The 18272-nt window shown below is 37.7% G+C and overlaps 1 protein-coding gene across 5 annotated transcripts in view; it reads right to left on the bottom strand.

The window, feature by feature from the left end:
• The window catches only part of mtrr (5-methyltetrahydrofolate-homocysteine methyltransferase reductase), a 34652-nt gene extending 16428 nt beyond the window's left edge, over positions 1-18224 (bottom strand). Inside the window, exons 1-13 of one of the 5 annotated variants that reach the window (XM_032551543.1) lie at positions 17726-17790; positions 16673-16817; positions 16374-16527; positions 16106-16223; positions 15843-16021; positions 15601-15761; positions 15408-15521; positions 13801-13957; positions 13548-13636; positions 11296-11476; positions 5968-6010; positions 3492-3660; positions 2969-3087 (exon numbers count right to left, since the gene is read on the bottom strand). In XM_032551543.1, coding sequence (XP_032407434.1) covers positions 2969-3087; positions 3492-3660; positions 5968-6010; positions 11296-11476; positions 13548-13636; positions 13801-13957; positions 15408-15521; positions 15601-15761; positions 15843-16021; positions 16106-16223; positions 16374-16527; positions 16673-16816 — 1628 coding nt within the window. In that variant the 5' untranslated portion in view covers position 16817; positions 17726-17790. Of the gene's footprint in view, positions 1-2968; positions 3088-3491; positions 3661-5967; positions 6011-11295; positions 11477-13547; positions 13637-13800; positions 13958-15407; positions 15522-15600; positions 16022-16105; positions 16224-16373; positions 16528-16672; positions 16818-17717; positions 17857-18117 lie in introns of those variants that run through there. The other 4 variants (XM_032551542.1, XM_032551540.1, XM_032551541.1 and 1 more) reach the window with 4 other exon arrangements.
• Positions 18225-18272: the final 48 nt, after the last annotated feature.

Below are 18272 nucleotides of genomic sequence, written 5' to 3'. Positions count from 1 at the left end.
TATCACACCAAATCCCAATGAAATACACTGAAGTTTGTAATTTGCCAGTAGTTAGGGAAATAAGCAAGATGTATGAACACGTCTTGCTTTTGAGTAAACATCAATTTTAACTTCAAGCAAAATTTCACGTTTACCTTTAAATCAATGAGCTCCTCAACCTGAGCAAGTGTTGGTTTAACTAATTAGTAAGAACCTACTGTACTTGCATTCTACTTGGCTGACAGCCAGTATTTTCACACCACATAGTCAGCAATTACAAGCAGTGATTTAAGCCATTAACACAGCCATCACCTTCTGGACTTTTTATTCTCAAATCAATAACACCCCACGCGCTGCTTTGAATCCTCGTTCTTTATTACAGGAGTCATAAACGTGCCCATCTGAGTACGACAGATTTACTCCTGCAGGAACGAGGACCGCATCCGGAATAATCCCCAACGTGATCGCAGCCCTCGCTTCTAGATTTACAACTTACGTGATGTGGACTTTTATAAGCGCTGTGTTGCGTCACACCTAATTGTCTCTGCAGGTTACTTCAAAATATGCAAGATGATGTGCACTTAATACTACTTCAACATGGTGAATATTCATAACGGGGAGCACATTTTTAGCAAGGATGAGTACATGTCACTGTCTGCACCACTTTGACTTGACATGAACATTTTTACCAGCTTACAGCAGGTGTTAATTTTGTAACAAACAACTGTGACAAGTTTCAAGTGCATTATGTATTGCTCTTGACGAGGACACTTTCAAAGTAGAGATCTGAAAATAGTGCATTATTTCACAGTGGCAGGCAAAGTTTAAGCGTCCCAATTATAATTCCTTTAACTATGAACAGATAATTAGAAGGACTGCCCTCTAAATGGTCTACTGATGGGTAAAAAATGGAAAAGTCTTCTAAGAACTTCAAAGGTTCAATTATTTTGTTCATTTTATAATTGTAGAAGGAAAGATACTTAAGTTCTGAGATGGCTTTTAACATCATCTGTGCTTCGCGGGATTGTTAGAACTGCGGCTTGTTCAAAGTTACTTTAAAGAAAAAAAAAATACATTTTGTATCACTGGGGCTTCTTAAATTACAATAAGCAGCCACTAGACGGTTAAAACAGTGCATTTAAATGGTTCTTTTTCCAAAATGTAATGATAATGCAACAAATGGCTTGATTGAATATCATTCTGAATTCATTGAGGATTTTCTCTCACGAAAATTCTATACAATTGCTAAAACAGGTATTAAACGTGTCAATGTTTCCAATATATCTATTAGCATGAAGTTCATATGAGATGCTGGCATGAAACCTAAGTAATCTACACATACAAAGCAATCAAAACAACACAAATAAAGTTATAGGTGAAACTCTGGAATAACAAAGAGAATAAATATAATTTGAGCATGTGAAGGAAATTGTTGGTCCAGAAAGCCAAGAGACCATCTGAAATCTGTCAGCATTTAGAAGCATCCGTGCTACGAGCACAAGCCAGTAACAGGTGGTTTAATATTAACTGATGGCCAATAAAAGAGTTTGTCATCACCAAACCATTACACAGAGGGGTATCACTCGTAAAGGCAAAGAGACCTAAGCAGAAAAGTATTACTGTTCCAAAACATACTCATTGCAAATAAACAGAGGCAGTTCTAAACATCTAAATGTTCCAGTGGGTGGAACCGGAGCCATTATTCGGAAGTGAAAAGAACATAATTTTACCATAAACCAGGTGCTTCTTGCAAGATTTATAACAGAAGAGCCAAAAGAATAATCAAAAGACTTGTCCAAGACCCAAGGAGCACTTACAGAGAGCTTCAGCAAGACATGCTGACGATAATGATGAAAAATAAAAACTGTAATCTTGGCATTAGTGATTACAGAGCAGAAGTGTGATATTTAGTACTGTCTATATTGTAATTATATGACTTTGTACAGTGTATGTATGTAGGATATATAGGGACTTTCATTGCAAGTTTTATGATTTTAGACTGTATTATTAACTTTCCTACTCAGGAGCTAAAGATGGAAACTAGCTTAAGCTAAATCTGGTGCAAAGCATTTTTTATTAATGTGTTTTGCACATTGTCCCTGTTTCAAATAAACTAATAAACTAAAACTAAGCTTTATTGTTTAGTTTTGTATGTATAAAAATATACATTTTTATTCAATGTATATGAACTTCTGTTTTCAACTGTTGTGTTAACTGACTAAACGTGCACAGTAGAATATTTACAGTATATTCAAACGTGTGCATCTGGTTCTTGTTTTTAAATTTACTGAATATCTATGGCTGCATCATTATTCCATCCTGGACAGAGAATAGTTCAAATCAATCGCCTCATGGCCAAATTGAGTGTCTGAAACCTTCTGACCGACTGCAAAAAGGAAAAAAAAGTTTCAAGGAAGTCTCTCTCATACATAGAGGTGTGAAGTAACACCAACACAAAATGGATCATCACGGAAAAATCAACAACAGAAAAGCTTTAATACCGTCTTAGTGAGTCACAGGTTTGCCAAATGTACCCAAGAACCCAGATATATTTAAAAACTAGAACTGGCTGCTCACTGAAGCTAAGAAGATTTACTCTTTGAGAAACTGTTTATTTTAAATAAAACAGTAATGAGGTGACTTTGGTTTTGTATTGTAGCCAGCAATAAACATTTAAAAAAACATTTCATTAACCAAAAAAAAATACATTTAACAGGAAGTTTATGGGAGAAGATTATATATAATCTGGGAAAAAGATGGGGGTGGCAACAAAACTAAATTTAGCAACAAAAAAACGTGGAAGATTTCTGAAGAGTAATGAATGCAACTCCCTTGTTCTTTTATACCAAGGTAAACCAGTGAAAGGAATCTTAAAGGAGAACTGATTTGGTTAGGTTGCCGGCAATCTTGTTGTTGCAAAGTGACATTACAACTTCAATCAGTCGGTCTGGCACTCAACCCGTTGAACTAGCCATCAAGCTGGTCATACCTTTGCTGAAGGAAGCCTATAAAAGGAGCCACTCCAGTTCCAGGTCCAATCATAATGAAGGGCAGCGAAGGGTCAGAGGGAGGTCGAAAGGAGCAGTTGGGTCTCAAACTCACATGAATCTGAGGTCAGAAAGCATTACAAATCATTTAAAATAATGAGCTTCATTACAACAGTGCTGTAAAGCCACTTTGGGCCCAGCAATTCTAATAATTGATCTACTCATTATTCTAAAATGCTCTAATGAGAAAATGTGTGATTTAGCTAGAATCCATTGAGTCGGCAATTTCTTCTTTTTAATTAGCTGCACACAAGTAGTCCAAAGCGGATTGTTTCTGCCTGTTACCCTGAAGAGCTTCCAAAGCAGAACATGTGTATTAAATAGAGCTTAAATCCAAGCCGACACATTTCAGGAGGAAGGAAGCTTTGAACTTCAACAGGACTTGAGCACTTTATCAGCTGATGTGGGCACTTAGAGATGATTTAGATGTAATTTCAGTCTTATTCTCTCCTGGAAAATGATTACCTTTGGCAGAGCCAGTTCAGCCTTCTCAGGGAAAACCAGGCCAGGATTGACGAGGTCAAACAGCCAGCCGGTGCACAAGCCTCGCCTGCCTGTGGGCCTCCCAGAGCACGCTGGGAACTCAACCACGTTGAAGACAAAACACAGTTTTTCCGGATGCCTGAGATGGGAACTGCAGGAATGAACCCAGAGAGGACAAGACAAGGAAACAGAGAGGAAGTACAGTGAGTGATTGCATAAGGCATAAATATAGAAAACAATGGGCAAACAGAAAAAGAGACATTAGAAAATAAGGTAAAATACAGAGAATGAAAGAAAGGAAAAGAGAAAAATCTTCATGAACAGCCAATAGTACAGTATATCAATAAAAGGCTAATAAGAGTTGCCTGTTTATCTATAAATGTAAAGTTTAAATCATTACAATTTTGAAACTAATCAGAATTTTTTTTTCTTTGCTTTTTTTTAATCAAATGCAAAAATTGCCACATTGTTCTAACTAAAAGTTATATTTATAAATAAAATAACTATAAACATTCTGATTAAAATAGGACTAGAAAAAAATATTTAATACACAAGTAATATTTTGTAGAGTTTATTTTGGGCGACGAATCAATAAAATTCCATCAGCCATTTCTTGACTGACACTGAAATGTATCAGTCAATTTAAATTTACCACAAATGTTGGACAATTCCATATAAATGCTCACTAAATATGTTGCATATATTTCTTACAGAGGGAATATGTAGCCATCTCACTATTTGTTTAAATATTGAAGGCTGTACGATAGGCATTTATTTTATCAACAAGTCCTTATAATCAGGATCAGTGGGCAGGATTTCCACTGCTCTGGTTAATATCTAGTTAACAAGCAGCGCAGGTTAACCAATCGGATGTTAAGAGTGTATCTAAGCAACTGCAGAGGCACATTATATTTCATACTATTCAATATTTTATTATATTTCCTGGCGCAGTGAAGCAAATGAAGCATGAAATAAACACTGAAAAATGTATACATAATTTTAACATTCAATGACTTTTAATACAACTGAAAATATGTTTCTTGAATTACTTAATGTAACAGTGAAAGCACTTTTATTAATATTTATCAACCCATCTACCCACGTTCTATTTAATATCAAGATACAGTCCTGGGAGAAATATGCATACCCTTTTTTAAACTCTAGGCTTTAATGTATCCTGTATGGCCCTTGGGTCTCAGGGTGCACACTGTACACCCCAAAGCAACTCCAAGTGTTGCTTTGAAAACTTGGAGTTTAAACTAAATAACTACTGTACCTAAGAAAGAGCAGATCATTCATACATTAAATCCCCAGTTGCTTTATTTTTTTTTCCAGGGCTGTTTATTGCTATTTTCTATCAAAAAACATAAATGTATTACCATTTACACATTTTCCCCAGAATTAGTTGGGCTACCCTATATTCTTTGCAGCCTGGCACCAGCAAATGTGACCATAATTGTAAATGTTTCTGCTTGCCTGGCTTCAGTAAATGTGTCTCCACCGCCTCTGTGTTCTCATCCCTGCTGCTGGTTACAGCACTATGTGCTCTTCTCATCCTTCACTTTCCAGTTCCTGTGGGCCACTGGAGACCTCTATTGACCACAGCATCAATAATGCAAGTCTCTAATGTCTGTGCACCATCTGATAAACTACAGCCACCCTCTCTCCTGTCCGTTCTCCGCCTCGCCACACAAACACACACATACCCATGCATAAATACGCAGCCAAAGTGCGAGACTAATGAGAGCAGTTGGGAAGTTCTGACATTGCATTAGACGCTGCTGTTCCACATGAGCTTTAAAGCAAGCCTAATAGGCAGTAGCTTGAAAGGACAAGCAAATCAATGACGAGCTAAGTGAGGCTAAAAGAAGGAATGCTCGACCTATTTAAGCTAAGCACAACTGGCTAAAGGCTATGCAATATTTAAAGTCCAATCAGTTGTGTAGGGAAAAAAAAAAGACCTCCACAAACACCCATCAGATCCATGGAAATCTGCAACAAGTATTGCTGTTTCTGCATGGCACCATACATCTCCTATGAATGCGTCATGGGTGTATGAATGCGTCTACATTTCATAATGCATTTTATCACAATATAAATTCAAACTCTGAGCTTATGGCCTAATAATAATACATAAACTTGAAGATTTACTGACCAACCATAATCCACTTCAATATAATAAGGCTAACGGGTTGAAGGGACCAAACAATTCAATTCTTTTTCCTAAATTATCACAGCTGTTGCAGGGACCCCTAATCTTCCCTGTTTGTGGAGCCTGAAAATACCCAGAAGAAATAAGAAAAAAAAGTAATTCCCCACAATCCGTCAGAGCAAAATAAGACACACACTTATGGACATGTGTTATTCCAGATAAAAACTGGTAAAAACTGGATGTCAGGGAACAACTGCATACAAACAGAACAAACTTGTTTTTTTTTTTTTTTTTCTGTCAACTTACCTTGCTGCTGAATAAGGCCTGGGCTGCAGTTTTGGCAAAAGCTCTGAAAGGCAAGCAAAAATGTCAATCATCTTGTTGTCTTGCTAAGATCTTGTTACACCCATGACAGAGCAGAGGGGAGGAGGGAAAAAGAGATATGTGAAAGTCACCGTGGTCCACTGAGACATCCTGCCTATACCAATCTATCCTCAATAACCCCCCCCACCCACCCACCCAGGTTACGGTCTTGTTTCTGGGACACATTTCTATATTTATGAAATTACAAACTCAGGGTTATAGAATCCCAGGTGTCCAGATGTGGAGCCAGTAGGAAACAGATTGCTTATGCACAGCTTATTTCAATGCCAGGCATGAAGGTGCCCTTTTTAAGGTAATGCGCGTGACGAGGTGTCAGAGAAAATCAGGAAAAGTACGAGATATTTCTGACCCTGTAGCAACAGCGCAGGGTTTCCAAGCAGTGACCTGCGCCGCTCATTAGACACGCAAGAAGGTGGCAGGTTGAGAGTTATGTGACGCGCTATCTCCACATTCGCTCGCGTTTTAGTTGGATCTGCCTGATGGATGACGGAGGAATGAGTAAATTTGCTGCAAATGTAACCAGCTGAGGTTTTACAATAACACATTTTTCTGCTAAATTGCTCACAAAGACAAAACAGCTGCACTGAATTTGTTCCCCCATCTCTTTCTGGGTTCATCCAACGTCTGGGAGGCTCAAAGTGCCTGAGAAGCAGCTCTGCCGTTTGACATCCATTTGTCCCTTTGACTAAATATCTCTGCTTTCCAAAAACAGAGAAAGCAGAAGTTCGAGAAGCAAACTGAGTAGCAAAGCAGTCAATATATCAGTGTTAACGATCAGCACAAAGATTTTAGAGTTAGAGGACTGACTGTATTTGGCTTCAGTGAAAAAGAAAAAAAACAGAAGTATTTCAAAGTAGCAGGAGATTTGTTGCCACATTTCTGTGGAAACGGCCTACAAAATGTAATAAAGTTCCAGAATAAACTGACATGAAAAGAATATCTTATTTAAAATGCAACCAAATAAATGCTTGTGAAAACTCTATGCTGGTGGATAAAACACAGCAGAGACTGAAGTTTCTTATTTTGGGACAGAAAAAAAATTCCCTAATGCACAGAAAAGACGCTGCAATCAACAAAATGCACCAAGAACTCTGGCTGGTCTTGCCTCTTCTGTAATCGATGTGTTTGTAGCACTGAAGCAAATCAAAGTGAATCAGTTCTGAATAAAATGTTAAGAAATAATTAGGACTAAGCCAAAGCAAGATGGATTACAAAAAATCAATGATGCCTTTTAAAGTTTTTACACCATAAAAACAAAATACAGTTAACTATGTATAACTATTTGGAAAAAAATAATCATATTTTATTTCATGTTCCATCCCAAAACTTGAAGGTGTTTGTGGGAATTTAATTGGAGAGATCCACACATAGTAGTGCACGATTTTCAACTAGAAGAAATATTCGAGATGTAAACTAATAAAAATCTGAAAAGTGTGGGCTCTAACCAGTTTCTCTGTTAATTCTGATTTTTTTTTTTTTTTTTTTTAAACATACAAAAAAGGTCCTTCCATGTATTTTCAAGTGATGGCTTGTACAGTTCTTTAAACTTTGCCTGACTAAGATCTATCTGGAGTGGTTCTTGATTTTCTGGATGCTGTGTGTTCACTCCAGCATGATGAACGGCTGTACGTTGAAAATAAACTGCACAAACTTGAACTGAATTGATTTAAGAGTATCAGAGTAAATAGGACTGCAAATAAATAAAAAACACACTTTATTTGAAAAAAGAAAAGAAAACACCTGAAAACAATATGTCCTTTTCCTTCCACTTCACAAAAGTTTCAAGGGTAATAAGTAATTTTACTGCACACTGTCAAAGTAACAACAAAGCAAAACTAGATGTTTTTGGACAATACGTCTGATCCAGTTCTTTCCGTCAGTGAAAGCTCACACCTCTCCATCAGAAGGTGTATCGTGTACCTTAACACAATCCCATACAAGTGCACAGCGCTCCAGTTGCTGCCTTTCTATCACTGAGTGACAGGACATGTCTGAAGCAGAACAAAATCAATCCATCATCTTGCAGTCCTGCGACACGATGATACCTCTCTTCCACTCGAAAGATGTCTATCTTCAAAAACTTTCTGAGACAAAACTTTTTTTTTTTTCTTTTTTAGCAGCAAGTGACTACAGGGCACATTTTGAACTATCCACTTGAGAGAAAAAGAACATGAATTCTCATCCAACAAATTTAGTCTAAGAATCCCCTGAAATGTATTCTGAAATTATCATTTTCAGGGGAATCGTCGATCACAGTGCACCTAGTGTAATCTATTTTATGTGTGTCTGTGATGGAATTTCTATGCAAAAGTACTGTTTTTATGGATTACAAAATAAGACAGCAACATTGCTTATGGTAAAAGTGTAAACCTTCTGAGACGTATGGATCGTTTTATTTGGCTGCACGAAAAATTAGGGAGGTTGTTAGCATTAAAGAAGGATTTCTCATCAAACCGTTTTAAAAACCTAAGAACCTGTTCCATTTAAAAATCCATATAATGAAAGGCATTTTAATGTATCTGGTTGGAATAAAATTAAAATGAGCAGAGTGATGTATGGTGCAGGTCTAGTTTCTTAGGACAAAAGTATTTGTCAGAGTGAAAAGAATTCACAGATCTCTTCTGGTTTTGCTTTTTGTTCCCCCAGACTTCACATGCTTAATCTCCCAAAAAATATCTATATCAGACAAATGTAACACACATAAATCTTAAGTACAGTTTTCAAGAAATGATTTTAGTGATGAAAGAGCAAAAAAAGGACATCAAAACCCACCCCAAGTCTACTTTCTGCCATTATGGGTTTGCAACGACTGCCAACGAGCCTCTCACGCCAATGTGTAGGAATTTTGGCCGACTCTTCTTTGCAGATGTGCTTTAATTTAGTTCCATTGAGAGTTTCAGAGCATGAACGGCCTCCGAAAGGTTACCCCGTACAATTTCAATCCGATTTAAATCCTTAACCTTCATTTTGGCTATTTTTAGCCATCCAGAGATGGACTTGCTTGTGTCAGCGTTGGCTCATTAGCTTTTTTTTCAGAACACCCAATTTAAAGGTCAAAAACCGATGGTCAGTCTTTGGGATTTTCTGCTGGAGAGCAGAGCTTAAAGTTTTGAAGGCGAAATGCTATTTATACCACAGTAGTTGTGAGAGTGGTTTGAGACTGTGTTCTTTTTTGGTCAAAAGTGGCTTTGGCTTGAAACTTGCACTGACTTAGGTTATTTGGCTAATTGTCATATTAAGTGTAGCATAAAAGGAAAAACAGAAGAAAACTGTAAGGGGTGAATACTTGTTTTACAGTGCTAGATTCCCTCTATACTGATTTAGTTGGTAGCAGAAGTAAAAATCAAGCTTAAAAAAAACTGAGAGCTAAAAGCTGCACTATTTCATTGCAACCCAGCAGTAAAGTAAACTAAAGAAATGCTCATATGGAGCATTTCTGGGAACATTTCTTTCCCTGAGGCTGTAACCCCAAAGTTTATATTTGACACAATGGAACAATGGATCATTTAACAAGATAGCTGGCTCTAAGCAGTAGAAATCTCCCTCAACTTATACCCTGAGTTTACTTTTACGTTCAACCTGAAGTGGGATGTAGACATCTGGGCTTAAATGCATCTCCCCCTGGTATTTACAGTTAGTGAACAACATCAGCAAACACCTTTCCTTCGGTGGAGGTAATGAAGCAGGAGAAGTGGAAAAATTGCAGACGTGCACTGTCCAGTTGACACTCTGAGCCAGATTTGACCATTAACCTATGATCCGGACAGACCCTGGACTTTTTTTTCCTTTTCCCCTGTCCTCCCAGAGCTCCGAGGCTCATCCGCAAACCAGCCAACAGATGTTGCCCTGCGGGGCCTTGAACGCACCATTTTTCACGAGGGCAAGACTGTCCGGATGAGAGGTTTCTGCATCAGTTCACCACGGAAACGAAGAAAAAAAAGGTGCTGCGCTTGGCAAGTTTGGCCTAAAATAACTGACATTGGGGTAGGTCGAGAGCTGTGACACAGCTGTTTTGGAGGACGACTCAACTTGTATATGTGAAGCTGAAGCCAACTTAATTTCACTGTCGGGTAAGTTTCAGTCAAATCCTTTTAGGATCGATGTAGGATGACCAGCCAACTATCTTAATGAGCTGAAGAAAAATGTTTGCTTTTGACCAGCAGTTTGGTCCAAGAAAGATGAGAAACGATAAAATTATTAGCAGTGATGTAGGTAAGCAATAAACCTTCACACCCTGAAATTATGACACCAAACTGTTATTGGAGCTTACGTGCATAAAAAAATTCAATAGAGAAATAAGTGTTGACCCTTTGGGAGTCTTCTAAATTAGACTGAGTGGACTACTTTGTGATTAAAAGCTTTGACAAAAAAAAATAAAAAAATCTGCTTTTTTTCTGAGGTTACAGTGACACCTAGTGGATGAAATCTATCATAACAGAAAAATGTGTCCAGTTCCTTCACAAAGATTGTTGCTGCCTCGACCAAAACATAAAGTCTCATTAAAGAAAACAAAAATCAAATAAAAGTGTTATAGTGCAACATATGGCAGTATGAAAGCTTACTCTTCATTCAATATTTATACACAACTGTTGAAGAGAACAAAATGAAAACATTCAGAGTATTTATATGCTACTGATGTAGCTGGCTGGATCAATACAAAGCACACTCCTATGGATTATGTGACAGAAAGAATAAGGTAAACAAGAATAGTAAAAAAATAAATGTGATCTGCAGAGATTTTTTTTTCTCTGTGGCCTGTTAGGAAAAATGTCTGACAAAAACAGCTTAACCCGTTTTCTCTTCTTTTTCCAGTTAGGGAATAGTAATAACATACAACCTGAATGAATTTTAGGAAGAAGAACTGGGGGCTTGAGTTTTAATTTATTGTAAATTTTATCTAATCCACAGAGGTTCAGAATACCTTTGTAACACTACTAAAATGAAGAGAAATATTCCATAGGAAGCTGCTTCTCAACCACACAATTTTCGTAGCAATCAACAAGCTTCCAGGGTAAGTATTAAAGTAAACATTACTTGTGGTACATGTATATATTTGAGCCTGTATGTGTGATTCTGATCCTGTTTATAATCTGGGAAAAGCCACAAAAAGTCCCAATTTGTGTTTTCAGTTCATACGTTTAAAAAGCATGCAAGTAGTTTGTTTTGGACACGAATTCATGCCTATGACGAGTATGTGTAAACTTGTGACCAGAACTAAAAAGTGCTTGAGTAAACAGGTTAATGTCTGACCTATTAGGAGGCTGAGAGGAGGCGAACAGGACGGGAAGGCTGTGAGAAGCTCCGACACACTGAGGTTTGGATCTCGTACATAGAGGTTGTAGTCTGCAGCACCTTGCTTACTGCAGAGCTCCTGCAGTCTCCTCCTCTGGGCGCTGTCTGACGTATGTTCCACCAGCGCTCGCAGAAAAGCCTTCACATAGACACACAAAACAGATGTGGTTTCACCCAAAGCTGCTCTGCGCCTGTATCAGCCATGGCAGAAATTCCTTCTGCATTTTATCCCTACTGAAGGTTTCATCCACTGAAGCAAATAAAGGTGCATTTAACGATGCAAACCGGAAGACCTTGATTCTAGCCTCGTTGTGCGAGACAGTTTAATAAATGTGCTGCTGCTTCAACTACTATAAAAAAATCATTAAACTTGGAGATGGTTTTGCTGGCCATTTTATCTTGAGGTAAGCTTTTAATACTCGAACAAATTCATCAGAACCTATTAGTGCAATCAGGTGCTCTATTCCCTGAAATCTTGTTAAATTTTCTATTTAAATGCCATTTAATTCACAATTACGATACGTTTTGGAAAAACTATTTGTTTTCCCAAACATAGGCTGTGTTTTCAATTAAAATACTTAAAAAACACTAATTGAAAGCACTAAAAACCTAATTAAAAAGTAATTACACAACTTCCTTCAATAGCCGTGAATTAATCTAAAAGTATAACCAAATTGTGGAAAGACATTAATTATGCATAGGTGGCTTGAATAATTTCACACAGCTGTATACATATGCATAGATTAGTTATGAACTGTCATCTACTCATTAAAAATATAAATTTGGGTCCTCATCAATTTTTGTTTGGTACACTTTCAGCTGTTTTAGGCTCATTAATCACATCTGTAGATATGGACAAGTTTAGGTGAACTTTGTCTTTCCTGTAATCTCCTGACCTCACAAAGATCAACACACGTGCCATATTTAAAAACAGTGTTAAGTTTTCTTAATGTTTAGCCATACTGATACACTGTTATTTGATATTCCAATATAAATAGCTTCATGTTAAAACTGCAATGGAATGTGTCACATACAGTAAGCGGTTTTCAAGACTAAATGTTCCTCATATTGATCAATTTAACAAACTTGGTTTATTTACTAATTTATGACTAATGATGCTCTCCAAAATATAAAAAATCTAGTGAAATGATACATCCATGAGAAAAATAAATATGAATTCCATCTTTAAAACATAGGAAAAAAGAAAGACAATGAGTACAAGAAGGTGTTTTAAGATTTCCAAAAGAAACTTGTGCAGAGCACATTCCTGACCAGAGCTCAGACTTTTTTTTTCACAGCTCAGTACTGCTACAACTTGATATTTTCACACTCTACATGTGATTTTAATTCTACACCGCCACAGGCGACCAGAAAAGTTTGATGAATATTTCAACTTCGGCCCCGGACTGAGTAAATTCAGCCTCAGCTAAACTTATCAAAGCAAACTTTGAACCCCAGCATTCCTTTCTGGAGCTAGAGCTTAACAAAGACAGTCTGAGCCCCAGTAGACTTGCTCAGTCACAAAAAATGATAAGGAGCTATATTTTAATCATATCTGCATTGTGCAATTAATTACATGTACACTACAAGTGAAGTATTTTTTCCCTTCTAGAACTTCGACAAGAACTTTAAAAGTTTGCCAGGAAGAAGCAGAAGAACGTTTCAGTAGGACGTTCTTTGCCTTTAGCATTAGCGCTGCAAACCACATAGACCAGAAAAAACCCTCATTGGATTAAATCATAAATAATGACTTGGGTTGGCTTATTAGGGTCCATCTCAACTCAGGGGCTTCTTCATTCAAGGGCCGCATTTGAAGTCAATTAAGTCACAACGATGCGATGAATTTGGCTGTCTAAATTCAAAGACGCCTCCAAATGCGTTCTTCTTTTCCCCGGATTGAAACGACGGTTAAGGTGGATCATTCTCAGCCCACCCTATCCAAAGATTCGCTGCGGGGCGAAGGGGAAGAACACTTGCATCTTTTTCATTAACATCTATAACAAACACAACCGATTTACTGATACAGACACCCTATTTTTATTTTGTTTTACTATTCTTGTTCCTTTTGACTAAACTTACATGTACTAAATGAGAATCATTGAAGTGACTGCTGAAATAACTTTGTCTTCTTGTTTTTTGTCATAACCTCATGTTCAAACTAAGCTCAGACGGCGGAAGTGGCTGTAGAACAACCTTGGAACATGCAGTACCTTCTTAGGAACACTCCTGATCTCAAGGCACCAAGTGAGCAGGAACAGCAGTGAAACATTTTCAGGAATGTGTGGTGGCACTTGAGCACCTTCAGGAGGGAAGAAAAGAAAATCTAAGAATGTAAAATTACACTTTGTAAAGAGGATTTATTGTGAAAAATACACAAAATGATGTTCAATTTGTTACAACATGTTTATATAGGAGTTTGGCTGTCTAAACAAAAAAAAATAAACTACCGTATTCTGATCTTACCTCTTTTCTTTGTATTGTGTTTAAGAGAGATCTGAACGCGATGGTTCTTCTGGTCCTGAAAGCCGAGTCTATGGAGCAGATGGTCCACCTCTTCGGCCACATTTGGGCAAAACACGTCAAAAGAATCTCCAGGGTGATAGGTCATGGATGGGAAAGCCTAGTGATTAAATAAAAATGTAACAACCTATGTTATATAATGTTGTCGTTATACACTGAATACCATCATATATTCATGTAAACCAGATCTTCATAAGTAAGAAAATGTCTGCAAGAGCCCTGGAACTGTGACAAACAAGGCTGGGCAAGGACGCAATTTATCTTGGAAGAAAACCACAGTAAAGAAGATGGCAAGAGAGGAAAAGAAATATTCCCAAAGCAGAAAGAAACAAGCTTTCTAATAACCATGAGAAAAATTTATTTCATATCATCCTGGTCTCAACAAATAGGTGGCGGCACTTAGCTGGTAGATGAGTTTCTATGTGTGACGAAGGAAGGTGTCAAATCCCATTGCTAATATAAACACAAAAGCTATAAATATCTGGACAAGGTGAGAGTTCATCTATTAAATTGACTGAAGAGGAATACATAAACGAAAAGCTGGACTACAGACATTTTTTATTTGTGAGCCTACCTCTTTATTATTGAATTAAATATAATTTCAGATTTTAGTATAACTTTTCTTCAGGTTAACTTGGAAAGTGAGCTACTATTGTTACAAGTTAATTTTCTAAACTACAGAAAAGTTATTGTTAGGGAAGCTCAAATGTGAAAAATTGGACTGATGTTAATATGCGATAGTAACTGTGCTATTATGTGAGATTTACCAATGTTTTACTGTATCGTTTCTTTATCCGATTACTCGATTAATCGTAAGAATAATCGATAGATTAGTCGATTACTAAATATTCATTTACAACAGCCTCCTATCTTGTTTAGAAGGCATGCCACAACAAATCTTAATTTTTCTGACCATCGTATGCATAAATGTGCATAGTTAACTAAACTCTGCTTCAAATCCCTGTCTGAGGTGATGCTACAATTAAGTGTTTCAGTTCTTCATTCTCCAGGTGATTGTGAGGGAAAACACCTCACGCTCACTGCTGAGCACGGAGTCGCGAACTCTTTGAAATAACAGGATGTTTTAAATGTAAATGTGGCCACCTCTAACAGAACATCATTGTTGATACTTATTTCACTCCAGTCATATGGAAATCTAAGATTTCCCTATTTATTGCAGTGATTGTTTTTGTAATATTGTAGATGAAGAGTTTTAATGGAGCCTGAAAAACGAATATACTTGAATATAGTATACAGAATGTACAGAATCAACCTTCTTTTATAACCATCTGAGTCCCCAGACCTAAAACCTGTGGGGTGAACTTAAGAAAAGACACCATAAAAGATGGCCAAGTATAATCTGGGATGATGAGAGATGGCTCATTTGTTCAATATGTGTGCTCAAATGAAAGTTTGGATTTTTGCACAGTTTTCCGTTTGAGACTATGCGAATACACCAAAAGAGTTTTTTTATTTTTAGACTTTTTAATACACCTTTGCAATGGGAATCAATAGGGAGAGAGAACTACATAGTATATTGTGACGCTTACAGAAATATCCAGTTCCAGCAGAAGAGCTGTCTTCACCGAGTCTCCTTTACTCAGCTGAACCGCCTTAGAGATGGGCACCTCATTACAAGTCTCCTTGCTCAAACGTTCAACAGCCTGAAAAAAGAAAACATTCATGGGGTGAAGGATAAGTATAGCAGATATGTTTTCCTTTTCCATCTTGAAAATTCATCACCTGCTCCACAGCGTCTGCTTCCTGTAAAGTAACGTCTAAGTATGGCGGAGGCAACGCAGGAACATTCAGAGAGGACTCAGACAGCGGCGGTAGGGAGCTTGTCAGTGAGGCTGCCAAGGAAACCTGGGGGACTCCTTCACTACAGGCTTGTGTTTTTGGTGCTGATGAAGAGACAGTTGACGCTGAAGCTGGCCTGACATCAGAAATGGCCAAAGAAGAAGGATATTTAGAGTCTGGCTCACAGATCTGTTTATCAGCGATGCTCAAGAGGTTCAACTGGACGTCCGGTAAGAATGACTCAGGAATTTCTTTGGCAGAATCTTCCTTAAGTTGGACAGTTCTGTCAGAAGCCATCTTTGATAAGGTGTCTTTAATGGAATTCCACAGTCCTTTGAGCCAAGGGTCAATAACCAGCTCCAACCTTAGACACAACAAAATCGGCGAGATTCTAAAACAGCAGCAGGACAGAGAAGAAAGAAGTGATAAAAGTTGGATGTTCGCTTACCCTACGCCGTCATCTGCGTACCCCGTCGGGTAGAACTGTTTGGCTCCGAGTTCCCGAAGACGACGTTCAATTGTCTTCCCGCAGTTGCAGAAATTTGCGTAATTTGTGTCTCCTAAAGCTGAGATAAACAGAGAACAGCTGATGAGCGACTGAACAGAAAACAATGTGAGGTTACATTTGCTTTATAAATCATGACAAAGCAGCTGACATATTTCTGATGGGTAAGCTACAAAAAAGAATTCCTTAATACCCTTGTGTAAGAAATTACCTAAAAGTGCATATAAAAGGTGTTTATAGTGATCAGGGGAGAGGGTCCTTTTCTTGATGCGCTTCACAAACTGTAGGGCATTGTCTGGAGGCTCCCCATCTCCAGTGGTAGACACGACAAAGACTACCGGGGCACGCTCCTTCTCCAAGTTGTACTAGAAGTAAACATACTCTAAACTGGTTATCAGCATTTCTGCAAAGCATTTAGGTGATTTAGGGAAATCCTTATCTTGTTCCGAATGGTTTCTTGTGTGCGGGACTCATGCAGTACAAAAGTAATTCTGGTATATCGACAGATACCTTGTCGTTTTGGTTCAGGCAGCAGAGATCAGCAATCAGGCCGTGCTCCTCAGCCTCCTCGGCGATGCCCTCAGCTATGGACTGAGCCTGACCCTTCTGAGAGCCGTACAACACAACAAAACGAGGCTTCACCTCAAGAGGCATGCTAGGAAAGCCAGAAAAAAAGAGGGCTTTTTTGCATTAGTATAAATATACTCTAATCTTTTTTTCCCCCTCTCAAGAGTTACTGTCACATTGTTACAGTAGTCTCAGCTGCCACCTTTCTTTGGTCAGTCATATCACCTAGTTTGGCAGCAGAAATCTGCACATCATCTGTCAAAATAAACACTTAACGAACAAATCAAACAAAATAACATGTATTTATTATGAGTATTTTACGAATGGAGCACTTTGTAAAGAAAAGCATTAAGGAGTAACTTTACATTATAATAAAAATACCTGTTTACCATTGCTAAGATTTAAACAATATATTATTAGGGGAAGTAAAGTGTATTTATAAATTTGACACTAATGTTACAAAAGGCAATTCAAATGTTTTAAAGAACAGAAGAGCAATTAAATACACTGAAAGAAATTAGAAATAGAATGTTGCCACATAACAATCACAAACTTTAATGAATGTGATTTGGGATTTAACGTGAAACACAAAGTATTGCACAATTAACATTTGGAAGGATAATGTTCACAAAATGCTTATAAATGTGTAACTGACAAGGGTGGCATGCATTTGCATTCTCTATTTACTATGTGCAACCAGATGCACTCAAAAGTTCCCTGATTAATAAAGAGTCCACTTGTTTATCATTTTATCTCGGCATAAATCAATGAGTCGTATGAAGGCTCCACAAAGTATTAAGGCAGTAATTTATGCATATTCACAGCATAAGCAGTATTTTAAAATTTATAGTATAATGCATGAGCGAAAAGCAGTAAGACACAACCTTGCAATGAGTGTAGCTGAACAAAACATCTGTTGATGGATGACAACAGATAAAATCTGATTATCTACTCGAAGTAGGAGTGTGTACCAGATGTATCCTCTTACCAACATACTTGGACAAATAACAGACAGACGGCCACAATAACACCTTCCAAGCTGGGTAAAACCTGCACAGTCTGACCGGAATCATATCAACAGCACACCGGAAATTACGTCCAACTTTCACGTTGACAGCTGTATTCATAACGGCACACGTGGGAGCGAAATGTGTAGATTTTGTCACTTATAAACAAAAAGAAACGGTCGCCGGCCACTGTGAAAACTAAAAATAAAATACAGCAAGTTCAGAATAAAGTTCAGAAACTAAAGCACAGTTATCTGAACTCCGGTTCATCTCTTGCTGCAAACATTTGCTTCCGTTCGTACAAATGAAATACTATTTTACGGCACCGCATAACTTAGACAATATAGCTAATAGACATTTATTCTGTAGAACGGCCCTTACCTTTTTAGAATGGCTTTACAAATTCACCTCGTCAACACATTTCCATTGACTTTATTTTTCTGAATTCACGCGAGATCAGAGCGCCTGCTGAGATTGAACGGGATCGGAATAAACCACGTTGTAAAAAAGCACTTTTTGCTAATGTTTTTCTAAAC

The sequence above is a fragment of the Xiphophorus hellerii genome, chromosome 21 (genome assembly GCF_003331165.1).
Source record: "Xiphophorus hellerii strain 12219 chromosome 21, Xiphophorus_hellerii-4.1, whole genome shotgun sequence".
Taxonomy (NCBI): domain Eukaryota; kingdom Metazoa; phylum Chordata; class Actinopteri; order Cyprinodontiformes; family Poeciliidae; genus Xiphophorus; species Xiphophorus hellerii.
The sequence above is the reverse complement of the archived record's forward strand: the minus strand, read 5'-3'. Positions and strand labels throughout refer to the sequence as shown.